Raw genomic sequence first — 18,623 nt, 5'->3', positions numbered from 1 at the left:
GAATACAAATCCTGTTATCATCTCACTAGGTTTATCCCTGTTATTATCCTTATAGAGCATGTGGGCAGGATAAATGTCATGTCAACATCATAAAGATTATAAAAGGATCAGTGATTTACTAGTAATGAATGAGAGAATAAGGCAAATTTTCTTACAATACATTATCCTACCAAGAGTAATTGGACACCTGAGGGAAAAATCAAAAGTAGTATTTATTTCCATATGTTAATACTTAGTGGGGCTCCTTTGGCCCTAATGGCATCCGATACTATCCATGCATACTTTCTACTATCGTCGGTTACACTTCAGCTGGTATTTCCCTCCATTCATCCTGTAAATGTCTGGTGAGTTCTTGCAAAGAAAATGAATGCTGTTTTTATTTACTGACCTGACTTTACAGTTTACCCCAAAGATGTTCAGTGGGGTTCAGATTATGACTCTCCACAGGCCAGTCCAATTGTGGTACATACATATAAATGTATGTAAACCAATGTAAAACAGCGTTGGATTTGTGACAAGTTGCGTTGTCTTGTGGGCAGTATTGCTGACCATTCCCAGAATATGGCCACATTGTCGGCAGCACTTTATTGTCTAGATTGTTAGGGTACACCTCCACGTTCATGGTTCTTGCCACTACAACCAAGGGATCGAGACCATGCCATGTAAAACATCCCCAGAACATAATGGAAACTCTGCCATACTTAAAGGGGTTGTCCCGCGGCAGCAAGTGGGTCTATACACTTCTGTATGGCCATATTAATGCACTTTGTAATGTACATTGTGCATTAATTATGAGCCATACAGAAGTTATCAAAAGTTTTATACTTACCTGCTCCGTTGCTGGCGTCCTCGTCTCCATGGTGCCGACTAATTTTCGGCCTCCGATGGCCAAATTAGCCGCGCTTGCGCAGTCCGGGTCTTCTGCTGTCTTCAATGGGGCCGCTCGTGCAGAATGCCGGCTCCGTGTAGCTCCACCCCGTCACGTGCCGATTCCAGCCAATCAGGAGGCTGGAATCGGCAATGGACCACACAGAAGAGCTGCGGTCCACGGAGGGAGCAGACCCCGGCGGCCATCTTCAGCAGGTGAGTATGAAGACGCCGGACCGCCGGGATTCAGGTAAGCACTCTCCGGTTTGTTTTTTTAACCCCTGCATCGGGGTTGTCTCGCGCCGAACGGGGGGGGGTTAAAAAAAAAAAAAAACCCGTTTCGGCGCGGGACAACCCCTTTAACTGTTGGCACAACACACTCAGGTCAAAGGCGTTTCCCAGGCTCCTCCACACTCAGGTACCTCCATCTGATTTCCATTGCTCACATACCCAATCCTTGTACCGTTGTAGACTGGCCAATACATCTTCTTTGAGAGAACTCACCAGATGTTTGCAGGATGAATGGAAGGAAATACCAGCTGAAGTGTATCAGACGTTAGTAGAAAGTATATCACGTATATGCATTAACCATATGGAAATAAATACTGCTTTTGATTCTTGCTTAGGTGTCTAATTACTTTGGTAGGATAATGTATTTGGCAATCTCTTGAAACAAACAAAATGTGATATAAAATTCAATATACGCACCTCTCTGGCATCATTCCTGCCGTGATGTCACTATAGACAACATGACACGCCATTGTGCTGGGATGGCATCAGGAAGTGGTGAGGTTCTTCAGTGCCAATAGCATACGAATGAGGGCAAAGTTGAAAACAAAAGTGTGTTAGGCCTCCCTCACACAGGGCGTTTTATACAGCGTTTAGCGCTGCCTTTTCAGCCCAGCGCTAAACGCTGTACAAGGCCCCCATTCATTTCAATGGGACTGCTCACACAGGGCTGAAAACACAGCGCCTTCCAACGCTGTGCTTTGACAGCGATGCATGTTCTATTTTGGGGCGTTTTCAGCCCTGCGTCGCCCATTGAAATGAATGGGCAGCGGTTTTAGCACTGCTGAAAACGCAGCAACACTTGGTGCCGCGTTTTTGACAGCGTTAACCGCTCGCCAATTTTCGGGGGGAGGGCTTCCAATAGAAGCCCTACCCCGAAAATCAGTCCCAGTTAGACAAAAAAGTAATACTCACCTAGCCGCTGCAGTCCGGGTCGCGGCCGCTGGTCTCTGCCGCTGATCCGGGCTTCCCCTGCATTCAGAAGTCTATTGCCTTAGGCCAGGTTTGAGAACCTCGCCTCCGGCAATAGAGTGCTGTGATTGGTTGTCAGCACGCTCGATGCCCAATCACAGCCCTTCATTGACTGTCTCAGCCAATCAGCGCCGGCAAGCTCTGATTGGCTGAGACAGTCAATGAAGGGCTGTGATTGGGCACCGAGCAAGCACCGACAACCAATCACAGCACTCTATTGCCGGAGGCGGGGTTCTCAAACCTGGCCTCTGGCAATAGACTTGGCAGTGCAGAGGAAGCCTGGATCAGCGGCAGAGACCAGCGGCCGCGACCCGGACTGCAGAGGCTAGGTGAGTATGGCTTTTTTTTTTTTCTTTTCATCATTCTTGGCTGCGTTTTCAGCCGAGCTGAAAATGCTGCCAAAACGCTGGCATAAAGTATGCCAGCGCTGCTGAAACGGGGCGGAATCTGCAGTAACGCAGCACTGCAAACGCCCTATGAGAGGGAGGCGTTACAAGTGTTTTTTTTACATGTCTTGTTCCTGCAAATAGGGGCTGTCAGGTCCCGGGTTTGACATTGTGACAGGCAAAATGGGTTTCAGCAGCTGGACTCACAATGACCATTCCCTAATCAAGGCCTGTTCACAAGTTTTAACCATCCGTCCAGCATATATCTTTTAATTAAAAAATAAATATATATATATGTAAATACTCCCCATCCACACCAATTTAATTTTTTTTAGCAACTAAGGCTAGGTCCCCATGGTGGAATCTGCGCCAGATCCACCTGAACTGCATATTTCTGCAGTGGATCTGCACATGGTTTAAGATCTATTGAATTGCGCAATGTGGATACTGTGTCAAGAGGTGACATGTTACTTTTTTTTTCTTCGCACATATTTCAAATTTGCGTATAGAAGAAAATCTGCGCCGTATAAACTGCAGCATAGATTTCCATTGCAGTGAATGGAAAGCTGTTATGCTGTAAATTTGTTGTGGATTTGATGCGGAATCGGCGTGGAATCCTCTTCAAATCCGCAGCGTAATTCACCATGTGAACAAGGCCTTAAATCAATGGTGCTGGGAATGGTAAAGGGGGATTGTCCAGGACATTTACGATTCTCAGAACAGAGCATCAATAGTTGATCAGCAGGGATCTGCCGCTTAGAGTCCCTGCCAGTGAACTGTTTGGTGAGCCACCATCACTGTGGACAGCGCTGGAAGCAGATAGTGCTGTCAACATCACAGCAGTCCGTGTTGGTACTGCAGACGCAGCTCCCATTGAAGGCTGTGCCTGCATTACCAACCTGGACCACTGCAATACGGACAGCGCTATATGCTTCCAGCACTGACAGCAGACCTAGCAAATAGCTGATTGGCAGAGAACCCCTCGTCCTCGTCCGTCAGTGACTGATGGGCAGCTTTGTATGTAGAGATACAGCAGGGAGCCATCACTCGCCGCTGAAAGGAGCAATGGAGTGATTACATAGCCTGATGACAGGTCCACATTTAGTTTACCCACTTTTGGGTCAGAATAGGCCACTACTGAAACTTAAAGGGGTATTCTGGGCATTTAACACCCTCTTGTGGTATTGATGACCTATCTTCAGGATAAGTCAATAGTTGAACAGCGAGGGCATAACTCACACATGGGGAATGGGGAAGCCCTACCCATGGCCAGAGGACTTTGGCCTACGGAGGGCTCGGATGACCAGGAGAAAAAATACTTTTTCTGATACCAATGGCAAAACACAGCACATGTTACCTTGTCATGTAATCTAAGTTAAGGTGCTGTAGGGACATGAAAGGAACCTGAGGATGTGATTTTAATCACCGGGTCCACACTGACAGCCTGGGTTCTGCTCTGCAGCAGTGGCTTCCCACTTTACTGTACTAAAGCGAGATACCACCAGCTTTGGAGGTGTACCAACTGTCAGCAGGGACCCCAGTAAGTATAACAATCACATCCTAGGAGACTGAGTTGGTATTCTAGTAATGTGGCCCCTGAAAAAAATGTGGGGGCCATGGGTGGGGGTCTGCCACTAAGAACCCCCAGCAGTCAGTTGATCTCAGCCTCCACGTTCACTGCACTGGGGCTGGAGATCTGCATTATGTTCAGAGCTGGAAGTGCAATAGAAAGTATAGCTCCCGTTGATTTAACTGGAAGCAAATCCTTCTATGACATTTCTGGCTCCAACCCACCGTCAGAAGTGTAATAGAAGGCTACACTCCCATAGAAATCAATGGGAGCTATACCTTCTATTGCACTTCCGGCTCTGACTACACTGTGGGCGGAGCTGTCAACGTACAGATGCTACAGTGAATGCAGGGCTGGGGGTGAAGTGGTAAGATCAACTGATTGCTGGGATCCTGAGCAGCGGGCCCCCACCGATCACCTATTGATGACCTATCCTGAGCAATACCGCAGGGGATTAAGTGCCCAATCTAGCCCTCTAATTCTTGCTGTATGGTAAGGATTGAGTTACAATTAGTCTGAAGAGCTGATGATTTGGTAAATGACTGACAATTGTGTTTTTGCCTGCAGTGAGAGGCTACCTTCCCTCCAGCCAGGAAACTGCGGGGAGTCTCATGGATACAAGTGTGGAGCAGGAACTCGTCCGAGAACTCAGTCAGAAGAAGCAGAACCTCTTACTGGAGCTGAAGAACTACCAGGAGAACTCAAAGGTTCATCATGAAACTTACATGTACATTACAGTGCACAGAGCTATTGGGACGGAGGAGCTGATCGCTGATTGTTCTTTGTAGCAGGGGGAATTACGGCTTCAAGTCAGCGATCCTGATGGTCAGATGGGAGTGATTCCAGCAAACACCCAGCTACAGACCGCTCTGTCTGTCAACATGGGCTCAGACCTGCAGCCTGCACATGTGGAGCTCAGCATTTCTACATCAAATGGTGAGGACGACATCCTGTGTAATGGTGGAGCTTGATGGCTCTTCTGCAAATCTCTGCAAACTTATTTACCCTCCCTCGTGTGGCACAGAGTGTTAAGGCAGCAGAATGCATTCCTAAGCTCTTGCTGTCAACATGGGCTCAGACCTGCAGCCTGCACATGTGGAGCTCAGCATTTCTACATCAAATGGTGAGGACGACATCCTGTGTAATGGTGGAGCTTGATGGCTCTTCTGCAAATCTCTGCAAACTTATTTACCCTCCCTCGTGCGGCACAGAGTGTTAAGGCAGCAGAATGCATTCCTAAGCTCTTGCTCACGACCAAAAGGTTGTGAGTTCAATCCCCGCATGGTTCAGGTAGCCGGCTCAAGGTTAACTCAGCCTTCCATCCCTTCCCCCCTTTCTAATAGTGTTACAAGAAGTATTTAAAGTCTTGGCTATGTGAGGTGCTATTCAAGGTCTTGTCCGTGTTTGACAGCCCATAATACACAAAACGATATACCCATTAACGAGCGCCAACTGACAAAATGCAATGTTGACTGGCACTAATTAAGTGGTTTTTACATGCGCAGATAACCGCTAGTATAGGGCCAAATGATCATTAGTGCGACCATTCATCCCCTTACATAATGCATTCATTGGCAACCCACTTCTGTTTACAGGTATGCTGCCAACTAGCACATCTTTTTATACCCACATAAAACCCCCATCAGACGATGGACAAACGTATGCACATTCACATGGCTCAATAATTGGGCAAATAAATGTTCCTACAAGCCATCATGCACAAATTTTGTGCCATGGGGACTGTAAAAACTCACCCGGAGTAGTGAAGTCATAATTGCTACTTCCGTCTGAGTTGCTGCAACTTCCAGCTGAGTTACTGCCCCTTCCGTCTGAGTTCCGATGAATGGTCAAGTGGTATTGCTCTCCCTCCATTATCAGTGATGTCATCACTGTGGGACTGGCTGTCGGCTCATTTTTCTGTCTCCACATCGGCCATGATCTGTGATAGAAGTGGCCACTTAGTTATAATGAGCAGACAGCCAGTCCCTCTGAGCAGAGGGTGGTAATAAATGGTTCGTACTCTGATTGGACCACCGTCGTTAGTGGGGTGCCACAGGCTTCAGTACTAGGCCCCATTCTGTTCAATATATTTATCAATGACCTGATAAAGAGATTCTGTAGTAAAATATAGATATTTGCAGATGATATAAAATTAAGATAATTAATACAACGGAGGGCAATTAACGGCTGCAAATGGACCTAGACAAGCTGGGGGCTTGGGTAGAAAAATGGCAAATGAAGTTCAATATTGATAAATGTAAGGTTATGCACATGGGCAGGAGAAATGGATGTCACCAATATACACTAAATGGGGAACTGCTAGGGAAAAGTGAGATGGAAAAAGACCGGGGGGTATTAGTGTATTGTAGACTAAACTGGAGTAACCAATGCCAGTCAGCTGCTGCAAAGGCAAATAAGGTCTTGGGGTGCATTAAAAGAGGTATAGGGGCAAGGGAGGAGAACATTATTCTTCCACTACACAAGGCGTCCCTCACACAGACCTTTTTTTACAGCGTTTAGCGCTGCCTTTTCAGCGCAGCGTTAAACGCTGTACAATGCTCCCATTTTTTAAAAATGGGGCTGCTCACTCAAGCGTCAAAACGCAGCATCTTAAATACTGCGCTTTGACAGTGATGCATGTTCTTTCTTTGGCCATTTTCAGCCCTGCATCGCCCATTGAAACGAATGGGCAGTGGTTTCAACATTGCTGCAAACGCAGCACAACTTGGTGCCACGTTTTTGGCAGTGTTAACTGCACACTGATTTTCAGGGGGATGGCTAGAAATATAAGTCCTACCTGAAAATCAGCACTAGCTACACTAGATGGAAGAAAAAAATTGCAGCCAGCAAGCTCTGATTGGCTGAGTCAGTCAATAAATTGCTGTAGTTGGGCATCGAGCCAGCACTGAGAACCAATCACAGTGATCTATTGCTGGAGGAGGGGTTCTCAAACATTACTTACAGCAATAGATGATCTGTCAGTGCAGGAGAAGCCTGATGCAGCGCCTGAGATCAGCGGCCGGGACCCTGATGACACCTGCAAAGTGAGTATTAGAGATGAGTGAGCTTACTCGCTAAGGCAAGCGGGGGCGGGGAGCGGCGGGGAAGAACAGGGGGAGATCTCTCTCTCACTCTCTCCCCCCCGCTCCCCCTGCTCACTCTCGCAACTCACCGCTCTCACCCGCCGGCACCCGAATCTTTTGAGTTGAACGGGCAGGTACTCGCATAAGGCACTACTGGCTCGAGTAGTTTGCCTTAGCGAGTACGCTCGCTCATCTCTAGTGAGTATTGATTTGTTATTCCATTGTGTAATGAAAAGTTCTACAATTTTCCAATTTTGTTTTCCGTATCACATGCTTGATGTCACCTAATGGGCAACAAAAATCTGTCTTGGTCGTGTGATGGTCACATAAGTGCATGGCTCCTTACAGTTAGGGAACAGCCACACATGGCGTAATCTTTCTACTATGGATCTCACCATAAATACGTAGCAAATCTGCAGCAAAATCCACATTGTGTTAAAGCAAATTTTGCCCATTTTACATTGCAGGGGTGAAATCCACTGTGAACAGAAATGGAAGCCATGATGTCACTAGTAGCATAACCTTACTTACTTGCAGTGTGTTTGTTTCTCCATAGACACAATTATACGTGCAGTACTTATCTTTGCTGAGGGAATATTTGAGGGCGAGAGCCATGTTGTACACCCCAGTGCCCAACATCTCACTGGTCGAATTCGAGTTCCCATTTGCCCTCCTAAAGATGTCCCTGTGGATCTGCACATAAAGGCTTTTGTGGGTTACAGAAGCAGGTAAGATTACACCAAGTATCAAGAAAACTACTGTTTAAGATTGTAGAATACTATGAACACTGACAAGCTTATATGTGTGCGGTGGCACAGGGTGCGTCACTTGTGACTACTGAAGTGGGCACGGCTGAACCAATGCCTGGGCACCCAGCACTTGCACTGCCAACCCTGTACCTAATGCCCAAACCTAGAGAAAGATGGACACGGGATACTTGTACATTGCCTAGTTGATGATCCGTGTAGCTCGGACAGTATATAGTATGGATATTTGTACACTATTATTTGGGCACCATATAGTACCTTATGAAGGGCATGTGTCTATGGAAGGTAATGTACAGGGCACCATCCAATCTAAGCCCCCTTTTTCACATTGTAGTTGATAAGTGCAATAAGCATAGTTTGGGTGCTATCTGCATAAATATAATTTATTGTATTTATTCATGTAATTCCATGAATTATTGTAGGCAGGCAACTGATTTCACGTATCTAGATACACATCAGTTCTTGCCCCCATCATTGGTGATGGCATGCTTATAGCTGCCTGCTTCACACATACATAGACTCTAAACTGATGATACTTATGCCTCTTACAACCCTGGAAATGTGGGATCACTTAATTGTCCTCCTAGAAAGTGTGATCATTTGTTTGCTACACCTACAATTTCCCATATACAGGATGCAAGCTGGCAGAACCTAGCAATATTACAGGGGTATTCTAGGCATTGACTATAGATGACCTATTCTCAGTATAGGTTCTCAATAGCTGATCGGTGGGGATCTGCCATTCGGGATCTGCTAATCCTCCAGTCCAGCGAGGCTGGATGTTGTCATTGGTGGTCAGGGCCAGAAGTGTAATAGATGGCTTCACTCCCATTGAAATTGATGGGAGCAAAGCCTCCAGTTACACTTCCGTCTCCTCATTGCGATCAGACCTGGAAATGTAATAGAAGGCATTGTTCCTATGGATTTCAATGGAAATGAAGTTGTCTATTACATTTTTAGCCCTGATTGCAGATGCAGACATCTGACCCCACTGCACTGACAGCGGACCAGAGGATCAGCTAATCGGCAGGGATCCCGAACGCTTGTGCTGTCATCTTTGTTTGTCCAGGATTGGAGGGTCACTGTAATGCGTTTCTGATATTGTCCGTATTTAGCACTCTTCACTGACCTTTTCTCTTGTGGACAGTGTACAGTTCCATGTCTTTGAGCTGACAAGGCAGCTTCCTCGCTTCTCCATGTACGTGCTTGGTAACCCTGCTACTACCCCAGAGCCTTCCAGCCATGTCACCTTCACTATCAATGAGCGGGTTCAGAGGGTAAGTGTTGCGCAGGATCTTCAGCAGTTTAGATTAAAGCTGGAAATGCTACATCTCTAATACCCTTGGGTATGTGTGCTGAAAGGGGAAATTAAACCGCAAATGAGAACTAAACCATTGAAAATCATTGGTTTCGTTATCATGCGTTTTCACTCTCGCATCGCAGGGAAGTGTTATTGGTACTGGTGTATCTTGATGCCACCGGAAGCTAGGGGTGTGACAGCTGTCACCAGGAGGGAACACCCCTGTCACACCCCTAACTCTGGAGTGGGAGACAAGATACAGCAGGACATGGGGAACTTCGAAGGCACGCTCCCCCTGGCATCCCACATCCTGGTGAAATGGCCCTGGCAGGTGAGACTGTGTCCCCTGCTTTTGCCGCGCTCATACCTACATGGGCATTGCAGGTCACACATGTCCCCGCTTTCACAGCTGTCCTCCGCTCCTCTTGCTCCTGCGGCCGCTGTCACTGTGCTCCCCACTGTGCATGTTCCTGCGCTGACAGTTGTCCTCCGCTTCACCCTGCGGCCGCTGCATGTCCCCACGCTCACAGCTGTCCCCCGCTCTGCTTCCCCCTGCGGTCGCTGTCACCAGAGCACAGATTACAGCGCTGAAGAGCAGGAACAGTCGCCTGCAGATGGCGACATGTGGGGGAAAACTGTGATTGGCAGAGCCGAGCACGGAGCTGGCAGCCCAGGCAGAACAGCAGCATGTCAGAGAAAAAGGGGGTAAGTGATGGCGGCAGCGGCGCCAGCAGCAGCAAGACGTCTGGGGTTCTGCAGCGCCGAGTGGAGCAGGCAGAGGGCCAGGTGTCCGCATGGCAGCAGCGTCGGGGATCTGCAGCCACTGCCTGTGGGTGAGTGATGGCAGGAGTGGCGATGGCAGCAGTAAGAGGTCCGGGACACTGAGACCGCCCACAGCCAATCACTAGCTGTGGGCGTCACCTACTGTCAAGATTGCTGTATTAAGTCCCCACCCGAAACTTCCGGTGGCGAGATAATACACCAGTACCAGTCTTATCGTCAATGGGTAAGAGCTCTAACAGCCATTTTTCTCAATGATGTACATGTACAACATGTACGTAGATGGTGTAGGCTTGGGAGCTGAACCCACACCATCTGCAGTGGGATTCGACAGTAACTGACAGCCGAAGTCCTGCTACAGCAAGGATTACAAAGAACTCTGATCTCATGAGCCCTACCTTTAATCCCTGACATGCCACAATGTTGATTGCAGCAGGCAAGGAGTTAACAGAGGGAGTGAGCTCCCACTGTGATGTTATCATCCTTTTCCATTCAATAGTGGAGGGCCCATGCATTGCCATAGCAACCAGTTTCCAGGCAGTGGCCTTTGGGTCTGCCATTTCTTGTGATAGCCATGAAAAAAGATAATAAAATGCAGTACAGAAATACTGCAGTATATCATCAGGTTGATCATGGGCTCACAGCTTCAAGTCCTCTGCAGGGATGTTAAAAAAAAAAGTAAATTAAAAAGTCCAAAAGATATCAAAATTCTTTCCTTTTTTTTTTCAAAAATAGTTAAAAAAATATGTTTGATATCACCACTTCTATAAACTACCAGTACAATAAATTGAACCCTTTTTTTTGAATTTTCGAAAATGTAACAGTACAAAATTATGAAATAACAGAACGCAAACAATAGTGTTGTTGACAGCACAACACTGCATTAAGAAAGGTGCATACTAAAACAATGAACAGTAACGCTGATAGACCAGATGCGTAATAAACAATAGGTACATGCATAAAGTAAAATGAAATAAAATATCCATGACTGCTGGGTATAAAACGGGAAGTAAAGGGGAGAAATGCACTTGAAATGTAACACAATCTATTCCGCGGACACTAGCACTCAAGAACAGGGAGGTAGATCTGTCTCCTCAGGTGCAACCAACATCTTACTTCTGTGCGAAGATACATGACACTTCCGCTTTTCCACCACCATAAGGGCTTATTCACGCGTCCGTATATCGGCCTGGTTTTCATGGTGTCCCTTTCTGCAGGGGGAGGAGGCTGGCCGGGAGCAGTACACTGAGCTCCCGCACCCTCTGCGCTATTTGCAATGGGATGGGACGCGGCAGGAGCGGAACTTAGCTCTGCACCTGCCTCGCCCTCCTATTGCAAACAGTGGCAAGAGGAGGAGAGGGGGTGGGAGCTCAGTGCACTGCTCCTGGCCCAACCGGCCTCCTTCCCCTGCAGAGAGGGACACCGTGAAAACCCGGCCGATATACGGACGTGTGAATAAGCCGTAATTCTAGTTAGTTATGATGTGAAGATTAAGATGGTAGTTTGGATCTATAGACTGTTCAACATAACAGAAATGAGAGATTTTGTCATGAGCTCCTAGCAGTAACACAACTGCATGTTTTGTGTTTGTAGCTTCAATTGCTGATATTTCCACATAAAAATAATGTATTAAAGATGGTTTTACGGTTCAGGGAGGGATAAGGGGAAGAAATGTTAATGTGATTGTACAAATGAAAAGTATACTGCAAATAATGAAAATGTGCACAGTAAAGGCGGATAAATGTATGTATTGGTGGATGCAGGGGGTTAGGCCAAAATCCCGCTGGAGAGGCCCATGGTTGAAAACTGACAGTAGAACACATACATATACATGGAGTGACGCGGGTAAGACACAAACAGTGCGACTCACTCACAAAAACAAAAAGGGGTGGTAACGCTCAGAGAATATTAACCCTGAGGAAGGTAAAAAACAAGGAAAATGTGTAGTAAGGTCAGGATTGTTTCATGGAATGTGCGAGGCATGAGTGACCAGACAAAACGATCAGCAATATTACAAGTTATCAAGGAACAAGGCCCGGCTATCTTATGTATGCAGGAGACACATTTATCAAAAGAAAATACGGACACGCTCAAAATAGGGGGGATGGGACAGAGCTTCCACTCCACACACACGAGGTACTCCAGGGGGGTTAGTATAGTGGTACACAGAAACATACCATTTAAATGCCTCTCACGAAAAATTGATCCAGAAGGCCGCTTTATATGCCTACACTGTAGAATCTACAATTATACATGCATTATAGCCTCAGTATATATCCCGCCACCATATAATAACACGACAATGCGGCAAGTAATAGGATTCATAACAGATAAACCGGACATCCCAGTCCTTATAATAGGAGACTTTAATTCAGTCATTAACCCTATACAGGACAGACTAAGGGCAGGAAACACAAACGAAGAAAGGAACCTGACACCACTAGGTAAACTAATAAACAAAATATCATTGATAGATATATGGAGAACGCAATACCCCACACACAATCAATACTCCTGCTATTCAACTACACATCAATGTTTATCTAGAATAGACTTAGCAGTGGGGAATATTCAGATATACAGGGATATAACCTTGATAGAATACCCACCAAGAGTTATATCTGACCATTCCATGCTACGTCTGGACCTACAGCACAGTAACACTGATAGCCACCCCCAAAAGAGATGGAACTTGAATCCGCACTGGCTAAACATAATAAGCAAGGAAAACGTGAAGACAACACTAGAGGAATATTTTGCTCTAAACAAAGATACCACAAGTATGACAGTCTGCTGGGAGGCCATGAAGGCATATATGAGGGGGGTATATATACAGCAAATCACCCAGGCAAAGAAGGGACATAGAGAAAGAGGACAAAAACTACAGGAAAAATTAAAAGAAACGGAAGAAAACTATATAAAATAGAAAAATATAACAACACTCAATTTATGGAAACAAGCCCAAGAGGCCCTCAACAAATACTCACTGGACACAGCAGCCACCAAAAATGGGTTCCGGAAACAGGCATATTACGAAGAGGGAGAAAGAACGGGACATATGCTGGCAGTTATAGCCCGAGCACAAACTAGCCCCACGTATATCATCAAACTAAAAGACACACAAGGTGAGATTGTCAGGGATGCAGCATCCATAAGAGAGACCGCGCGGGAATTTTACTCCTCCCTGTACTTCTCGAGACTGGATAAAACGATACAACAAATTGAGGAATATCTGGCGGGTATAGCAACACATAGATTGACAGAGGAACAGAGAGAGTTCCTAGATGCACCAATAGATCTGGAGGAGATGCAGGAGGCGGTAAAGGACATGCAAAATAACAAGGCCCCAGGGGAGGACGGTTTCCCAATAGAATTTTACAAACAATATGCAGATATTCTATTACCACAACTCCTAGAGACAATGGCGGAGGCGGAACGGGAAGGGAAATTACCACGGACAATGCGAAAGGCAAAAATAATAATTCTAGTAAAACCGGAAAAGGACCCTCTGTTGATGGACTCGTACAGGCCAATATCGTTATTAAACGCAGACGTTAAAATAATAGCTAAAGTCCTAGCCAATCGGTTAACAAGAGTGGCACCCGCCCTGGTGCACCTGGACCAGAGCGGGTTTATACCAGCAAGGTCAACGGCAACAAATATACGTAGGGCATTCCTAAACCTACGAATACCCGTAGACAACACCGGAGGTAGAATCATATGTTCATTAGATGCGGCCAAGGCGTTTGATAGCGGATGACATGCTATTATTTTTAGGGGATGGGGAAAAATCTCTGAAAACAACGATGCAAGTAATAAAAGAATTCGGAGCCTTCTCGGGACTCACCATCAACTGGACTAAATCCGAAATATTACTAATAGACATTCCAGAAACGCAAATCGCCAAAAGAGAAATAACCCTGAAATGCACCCCAATAATTAAATACCTGGGAGTTAAAATTACGAAAGAGGTCAGTGAGTACGGGAAAATAAATCTAGAACCACTTATGGAAAAATGGAAACAAAAACTTCACATATGGAAAAAACTACCCATGACAATTATAGGAAGAGTGAATCTTATAAAAATGATATGGATGCCACGATTGTTATATCTAATACACAATTCCCCACACTGGATAACACAAAAATTCTTCCACAAGGTCAAGGGACTATTTAGAGAACTCATATGGGGAGGGAAGACACCTAGGATAAAACTAGAATTACTATACAATCCAAAGGAAAAGGGCGGACTAGCCTTGCCCAACCCGTTCTCATACTTCATGGCCTCCCAGCTGCAACACCTCAGGGGATGGGAGACAGAGGAGACACAAGACGCCAGCTTCAGAATCCTTAAAAATCTTTTTACCGGGTCGCACCTGTTCGAAACTGTGGAACGTGGAGCGTTTAAAAAAAACGGTCAAAATGCTCCCACGCTATTATGACACATAAAGTATGGTGGAAGACCAGAAACATGCTCGATATAAAAAACTGCACACAGTATACCCCCATATGGAACAACCCATACCTACCAGAAATCAAAAAACTACAAGGTTTCCAAGGGTGGAAAGACAGGGGAGTTAGGAGAATGGTCCAGATACTGGAGGGGGGAGAGCTGAAAACCCTGGAGCAGCTAAGACAGAACTATGACATCCCCAATAGCGACTTCTACAAATACCTACAGCTTAGACACGCTATACAAGCAGAAAAGAACTCGGCGGAAATAACAGTGACAATAAATGTAGCAGCAGATATAATAGGCAATGCCACCACCACAGCGGGAAAAATATCTGTATTATACTCCCACATACAGGACACGATTAACGCACGCAACCCGATACCAACAAAAGGAAAATGGGAAGCAGACATAGGGCCCATTGTGGAGTCGCACTGGGAGGAAATCCTACAAATGACACCCAAACTATCTCTGAGCGAGTCGCACAGAGTATCGCAAATATTCCTAATACACAGAGTGTACCGCACCCCGGCCTTTTTGTATAATATAGGAATAAGAACCTCTGCGGTATGTGTAAGGTGCAAAACCCACACGGCGGACCTAATCCACATGCTATGGAGGTGTCCGAAATTGCACAGATATTGGGTGGAAATAAGAAACACAATAAATGCGGCATTTGGCATACGTATGGACTTTACACCATATGTGTGCATTCTGGGATATACACAGGACCTAGCGTTAGATGACCAGAAAAAACTGGCGGTATCCAGATTATTGTACATAGCTAGAAAGACAATAGCCCAGCGCTGGTTAGATGAAGAACCACCCACGCTGGGAGAATTCAAAAACAAGGTCAACCAAATTTTACCGTGGGAAAGGAGTATATACACCAAATGTAAGACCAGCCAAAAATATCAGGATATATGGCTGAGATGGATACATGCCCAGAGCCGAACAAATAATGGTGGACCAGGCATATAAGGAGTGGGATGGTGAGCCGTGTGGGGTGACACCTGTAAATTGGGGACTTAATGTGCAAAAATAAATAAGACACAATGAAGCACGTACTTGGTATACATAAAGTTTATTAAACAAGATAGAGTCATTTACAAGTTTGTTACGCTGTAAAATAAAGTGGAAAGGATTAACGGGGTAGGACGGGATAGGAGGGATTGGAGAGAGAGAGACCAGACAATGGGCAGAAGGTATATGGCTGCCCCTTGTAAGCAGCAAAAACAACTACCCCTGAACCAAAAAGAAAACAGAAAAAAGACAAGCAACATGAAGACTAAAGAATAAACGCTTGTTTCAGGAACTGATAATATTGTTCATGATAAAGGACTGTGAACATACAGGGACAGATCATTCAAAGGACTAAATGTTGAGAGAGAGACCTCGGGGGGGGGGGGGGGGGGAGGGGAAACCAGTTGTATACAAAAAATGCTATAAAGATATGTAAAATGTGGAAAAAGTTCAATAAAAAAATACTTTCAATTAAAAAAAAAAAGATGGTTTTACAATTTTAATTTACATATTATATATGTTAGAAGTAGGACCTCAACAACAGCACAAAACTAATGGTGAAAAATGTCAGTCAGAATGATGGTGGGAAAGGCTGGGAAACAGGAGAATAGGTCATATGAACACTAATGTTAACCTCTCAGTAAAGTTTTTTTTTTTGTTTTTTTTTTGAAAGGTGGTCCTTTGGTTGAACCAGAACTTCCTGCTACCCGAAGACACAGAGGTGCAGAGCGCTCCATTTCAGATTTGTTTCACCTCACTCCGTGATTCTGGAACCCTTCTTCTTAACATGAAGCCCAATGGAGAGGTGAATGCGGTTTCCTACTGTAGGTCACATCTAGAGCAGTAGCTGTCTCTTGTTTTACTTTGTGTACAATGTTTTGTGCTGGCAGATCACATTACGAACTGATGACGTTGACCTTGCTGGAGATATAATTCAGTCCATGGCTACCTTTCTGGCTATAGAAGACCTCCCAGTAGAGGCCAATTTCCCCAAATACTTTGATCAGCTACGGAAGGTGCTTGGGAAGGTGAGTTCTGCTGACATTTCCACCACAAGTTGCATTGGGACACCAGACTAAAGCAGCATTTCCAACATTACAATCATACATTTTTAAAATGCACGTTCATTCATAGCAGCATATATGTATTTAAGCAAGTTACTAATTAAGGGGCCTTCATGTATATTTTATAATTTAGTGCGGTCCATGTATCTTAGATAGAAATAAAGAAGGGGTAATGTTAATTTGAGAATGACCAATAGAGATGAGCGAACGTGCTCGTTTAGTACAATTACTCGATCGAGCATCGCTTTTTTGGAGTAACTGCCTAATCGGGCGAAAAGATTCGGGGGGTAAGTGGGTGGGGAAGAGAGAGAGAGCTCCCCGCTGTTCCCCACTGTTACCCCCCGCTCCACCCCGCCCCCCAAATCTTTTCGTCCGAGTAGGCAGTTACTCGAAAAAAGCGATGCTCGATCGAATAATTGTCCTAAATGAGCACGTTCACTCATCTCTAATGACCAACATGCAGATGGGAGATTTGTACCCATCCTAGTATCATTAGTGGTAATGACAAAAATGGCGCTGTTCCAGCAATGGTGCTTGTATGTTTTCAATGTACACGGTATGTCTGTATGATTAAAACTGTATTAGACAAAGGCCACATGTAGCATTGCGTATTTTTAGTAATTAAGATGTCTAATGCCAGCAGTCGATTCCAAAACCAGTTTCACACGGCCGAGAATCCCGTTGCAAGACTCACAAAACTTGCGCGAATATGAACTCCATTTTTTTGAATGCAGTCATACAAATGGGCAATGTTTTCTCTCACTGCAATGCTCTGCAGGGAAAAAGAAAACGGTGCATGTCTTATTTTTTTCACACTCCTCGGGAGGCGTCACCCATTGATTTCAATGGGACCTTAAATATATTGCATGGCTCTCGCATGCAGTGCGATGCAAGATTTCCCATTGAAATCAATAGGAAACACTTCTGATCTGCTATTGTGCGTGAAACTCGTGTGAGAGGATCGGAATTTCACAGTGACATGTTAAAAGTTTTGATTAGTGGGGGTCTGGGTGCTGATTGCTCAAATGAAAGGTCTGCAACATTCACCCGAGCATTGTATAATCTTTATTTGTGACAGTAGGTGGAGCAAGGGGGGATACAACAATGTGTCGATAAGGGGGGGAGAGGGACTTGTTTTTGTATAGCACCAACTTATTCCGCAGCGTTTTCAGGTCATTTATTTGCTGGGGACTCATTTTACCGTTCTCGGAAGGATGTAAGGCTGAGTCAACTTTGAGCCGGCTACCTGAACCACACGGGGATTGAACTCGCATTTTTCAGGTCGTCTGGTGCCTTACCACTCTGCACCACACGAGGCAATAACATGCGATATACAGTTTTTAGGACACAAACGGAGTGGGGCTAGTGCAGGAGGTGCGGGGCAGAAAGTGTGCATGATAGTCAAAAGGGGCATATTGTGGGGGTGGGGGGACTAGATCAGTAGGTTTTGGTATGCCTCCCTGAGGTGCATCTTTAAGGCGTGTCTGGAGTTCCATGCATCGGGATTGTTCAGATGTTTTGGAGTAGTGCATTCCAGAGAATCAGTGCTTCTCTAGGGAAGTCCTGGAGGTGAGCATGTGAGGCTCATATTAGAGGGGTGTTTAGTCTTGAGTGTGTTAGCAGAGCGAAGCATGCGGGCTGGGTGATATGTGGATAGGAGGGAAGCAATGTACGGTGGCACAGAGAGCATTATGGGTGAAGGTGATGAGTGTGAATTGAGTTCTGTAGTGTATGGGCAGCCAATGCAGCGACTGGCATAGTGCAGAGGCATCTGAGAAGCGACTGGATATGAAGAGGAGTCTCACAAAAATATACATATCGTCAACAGCACAGCAAAATACTCACAGAGGGAGGTTACAGATCCCACTTGGGATGCACGCACATGCATAGGATTTAGATTCTGAATCCAAAAGACTTTCCAAAAAGCATGAAGATGAAGAGCAGCATGTGGGTGCATTCAAAGAATTGCATATACTTCACATCAGTAAAGATGTCTCCTTTATTCTAGTCCAATGCATACAGCCATAGCAACGTTTCAACCGCTACTGCGGTCTTTGTCAAGCTAGTGCC

General features: G+C 45.5%; 1 protein-coding gene across 2 annotated transcripts in view; it reads left to right on the top strand.

Annotated features, from left to right (window-relative positions):
* BBS2 (Bardet-Biedl syndrome 2) overlaps nt 1–18,623 on the top strand; it is a 48,493-nt gene that overhangs the window by 24,568 nt on the left and 5,302 nt on the right. For both annotated transcript variants that reach the window (XM_066583837.1, XM_066583836.1), the window contains exons 10-15: nt 4,651–4,790; nt 4,872–5,019; nt 7,723–7,894; nt 9,081–9,210; nt 16,163–16,294; nt 16,380–16,517. In XM_066583837.1, the coding sequence (XP_066439934.1) occupies nt 4,651–4,790; nt 4,872–5,019; nt 7,723–7,894; nt 9,081–9,210; nt 16,163–16,294; nt 16,380–16,517 (860 nt within the window). The remainder of the gene's footprint in view (nt 1–4,650; nt 4,791–4,871; nt 5,020–7,722; nt 7,895–9,080; nt 9,211–16,162; nt 16,295–16,379; nt 16,518–18,623) is intronic.

The sequence above is a fragment of the Eleutherodactylus coqui genome, chromosome 11, assembly GCF_035609145.1.
Source record: "Eleutherodactylus coqui strain aEleCoq1 chromosome 11, aEleCoq1.hap1, whole genome shotgun sequence".
Taxonomy (NCBI): Eukaryota; Metazoa; Chordata; class Amphibia; order Anura; family Eleutherodactylidae; genus Eleutherodactylus; species Eleutherodactylus coqui.
Note: the sequence above shows the minus strand (reverse complement) of the source record. Positions and strands in the feature narration are given on the sequence as shown.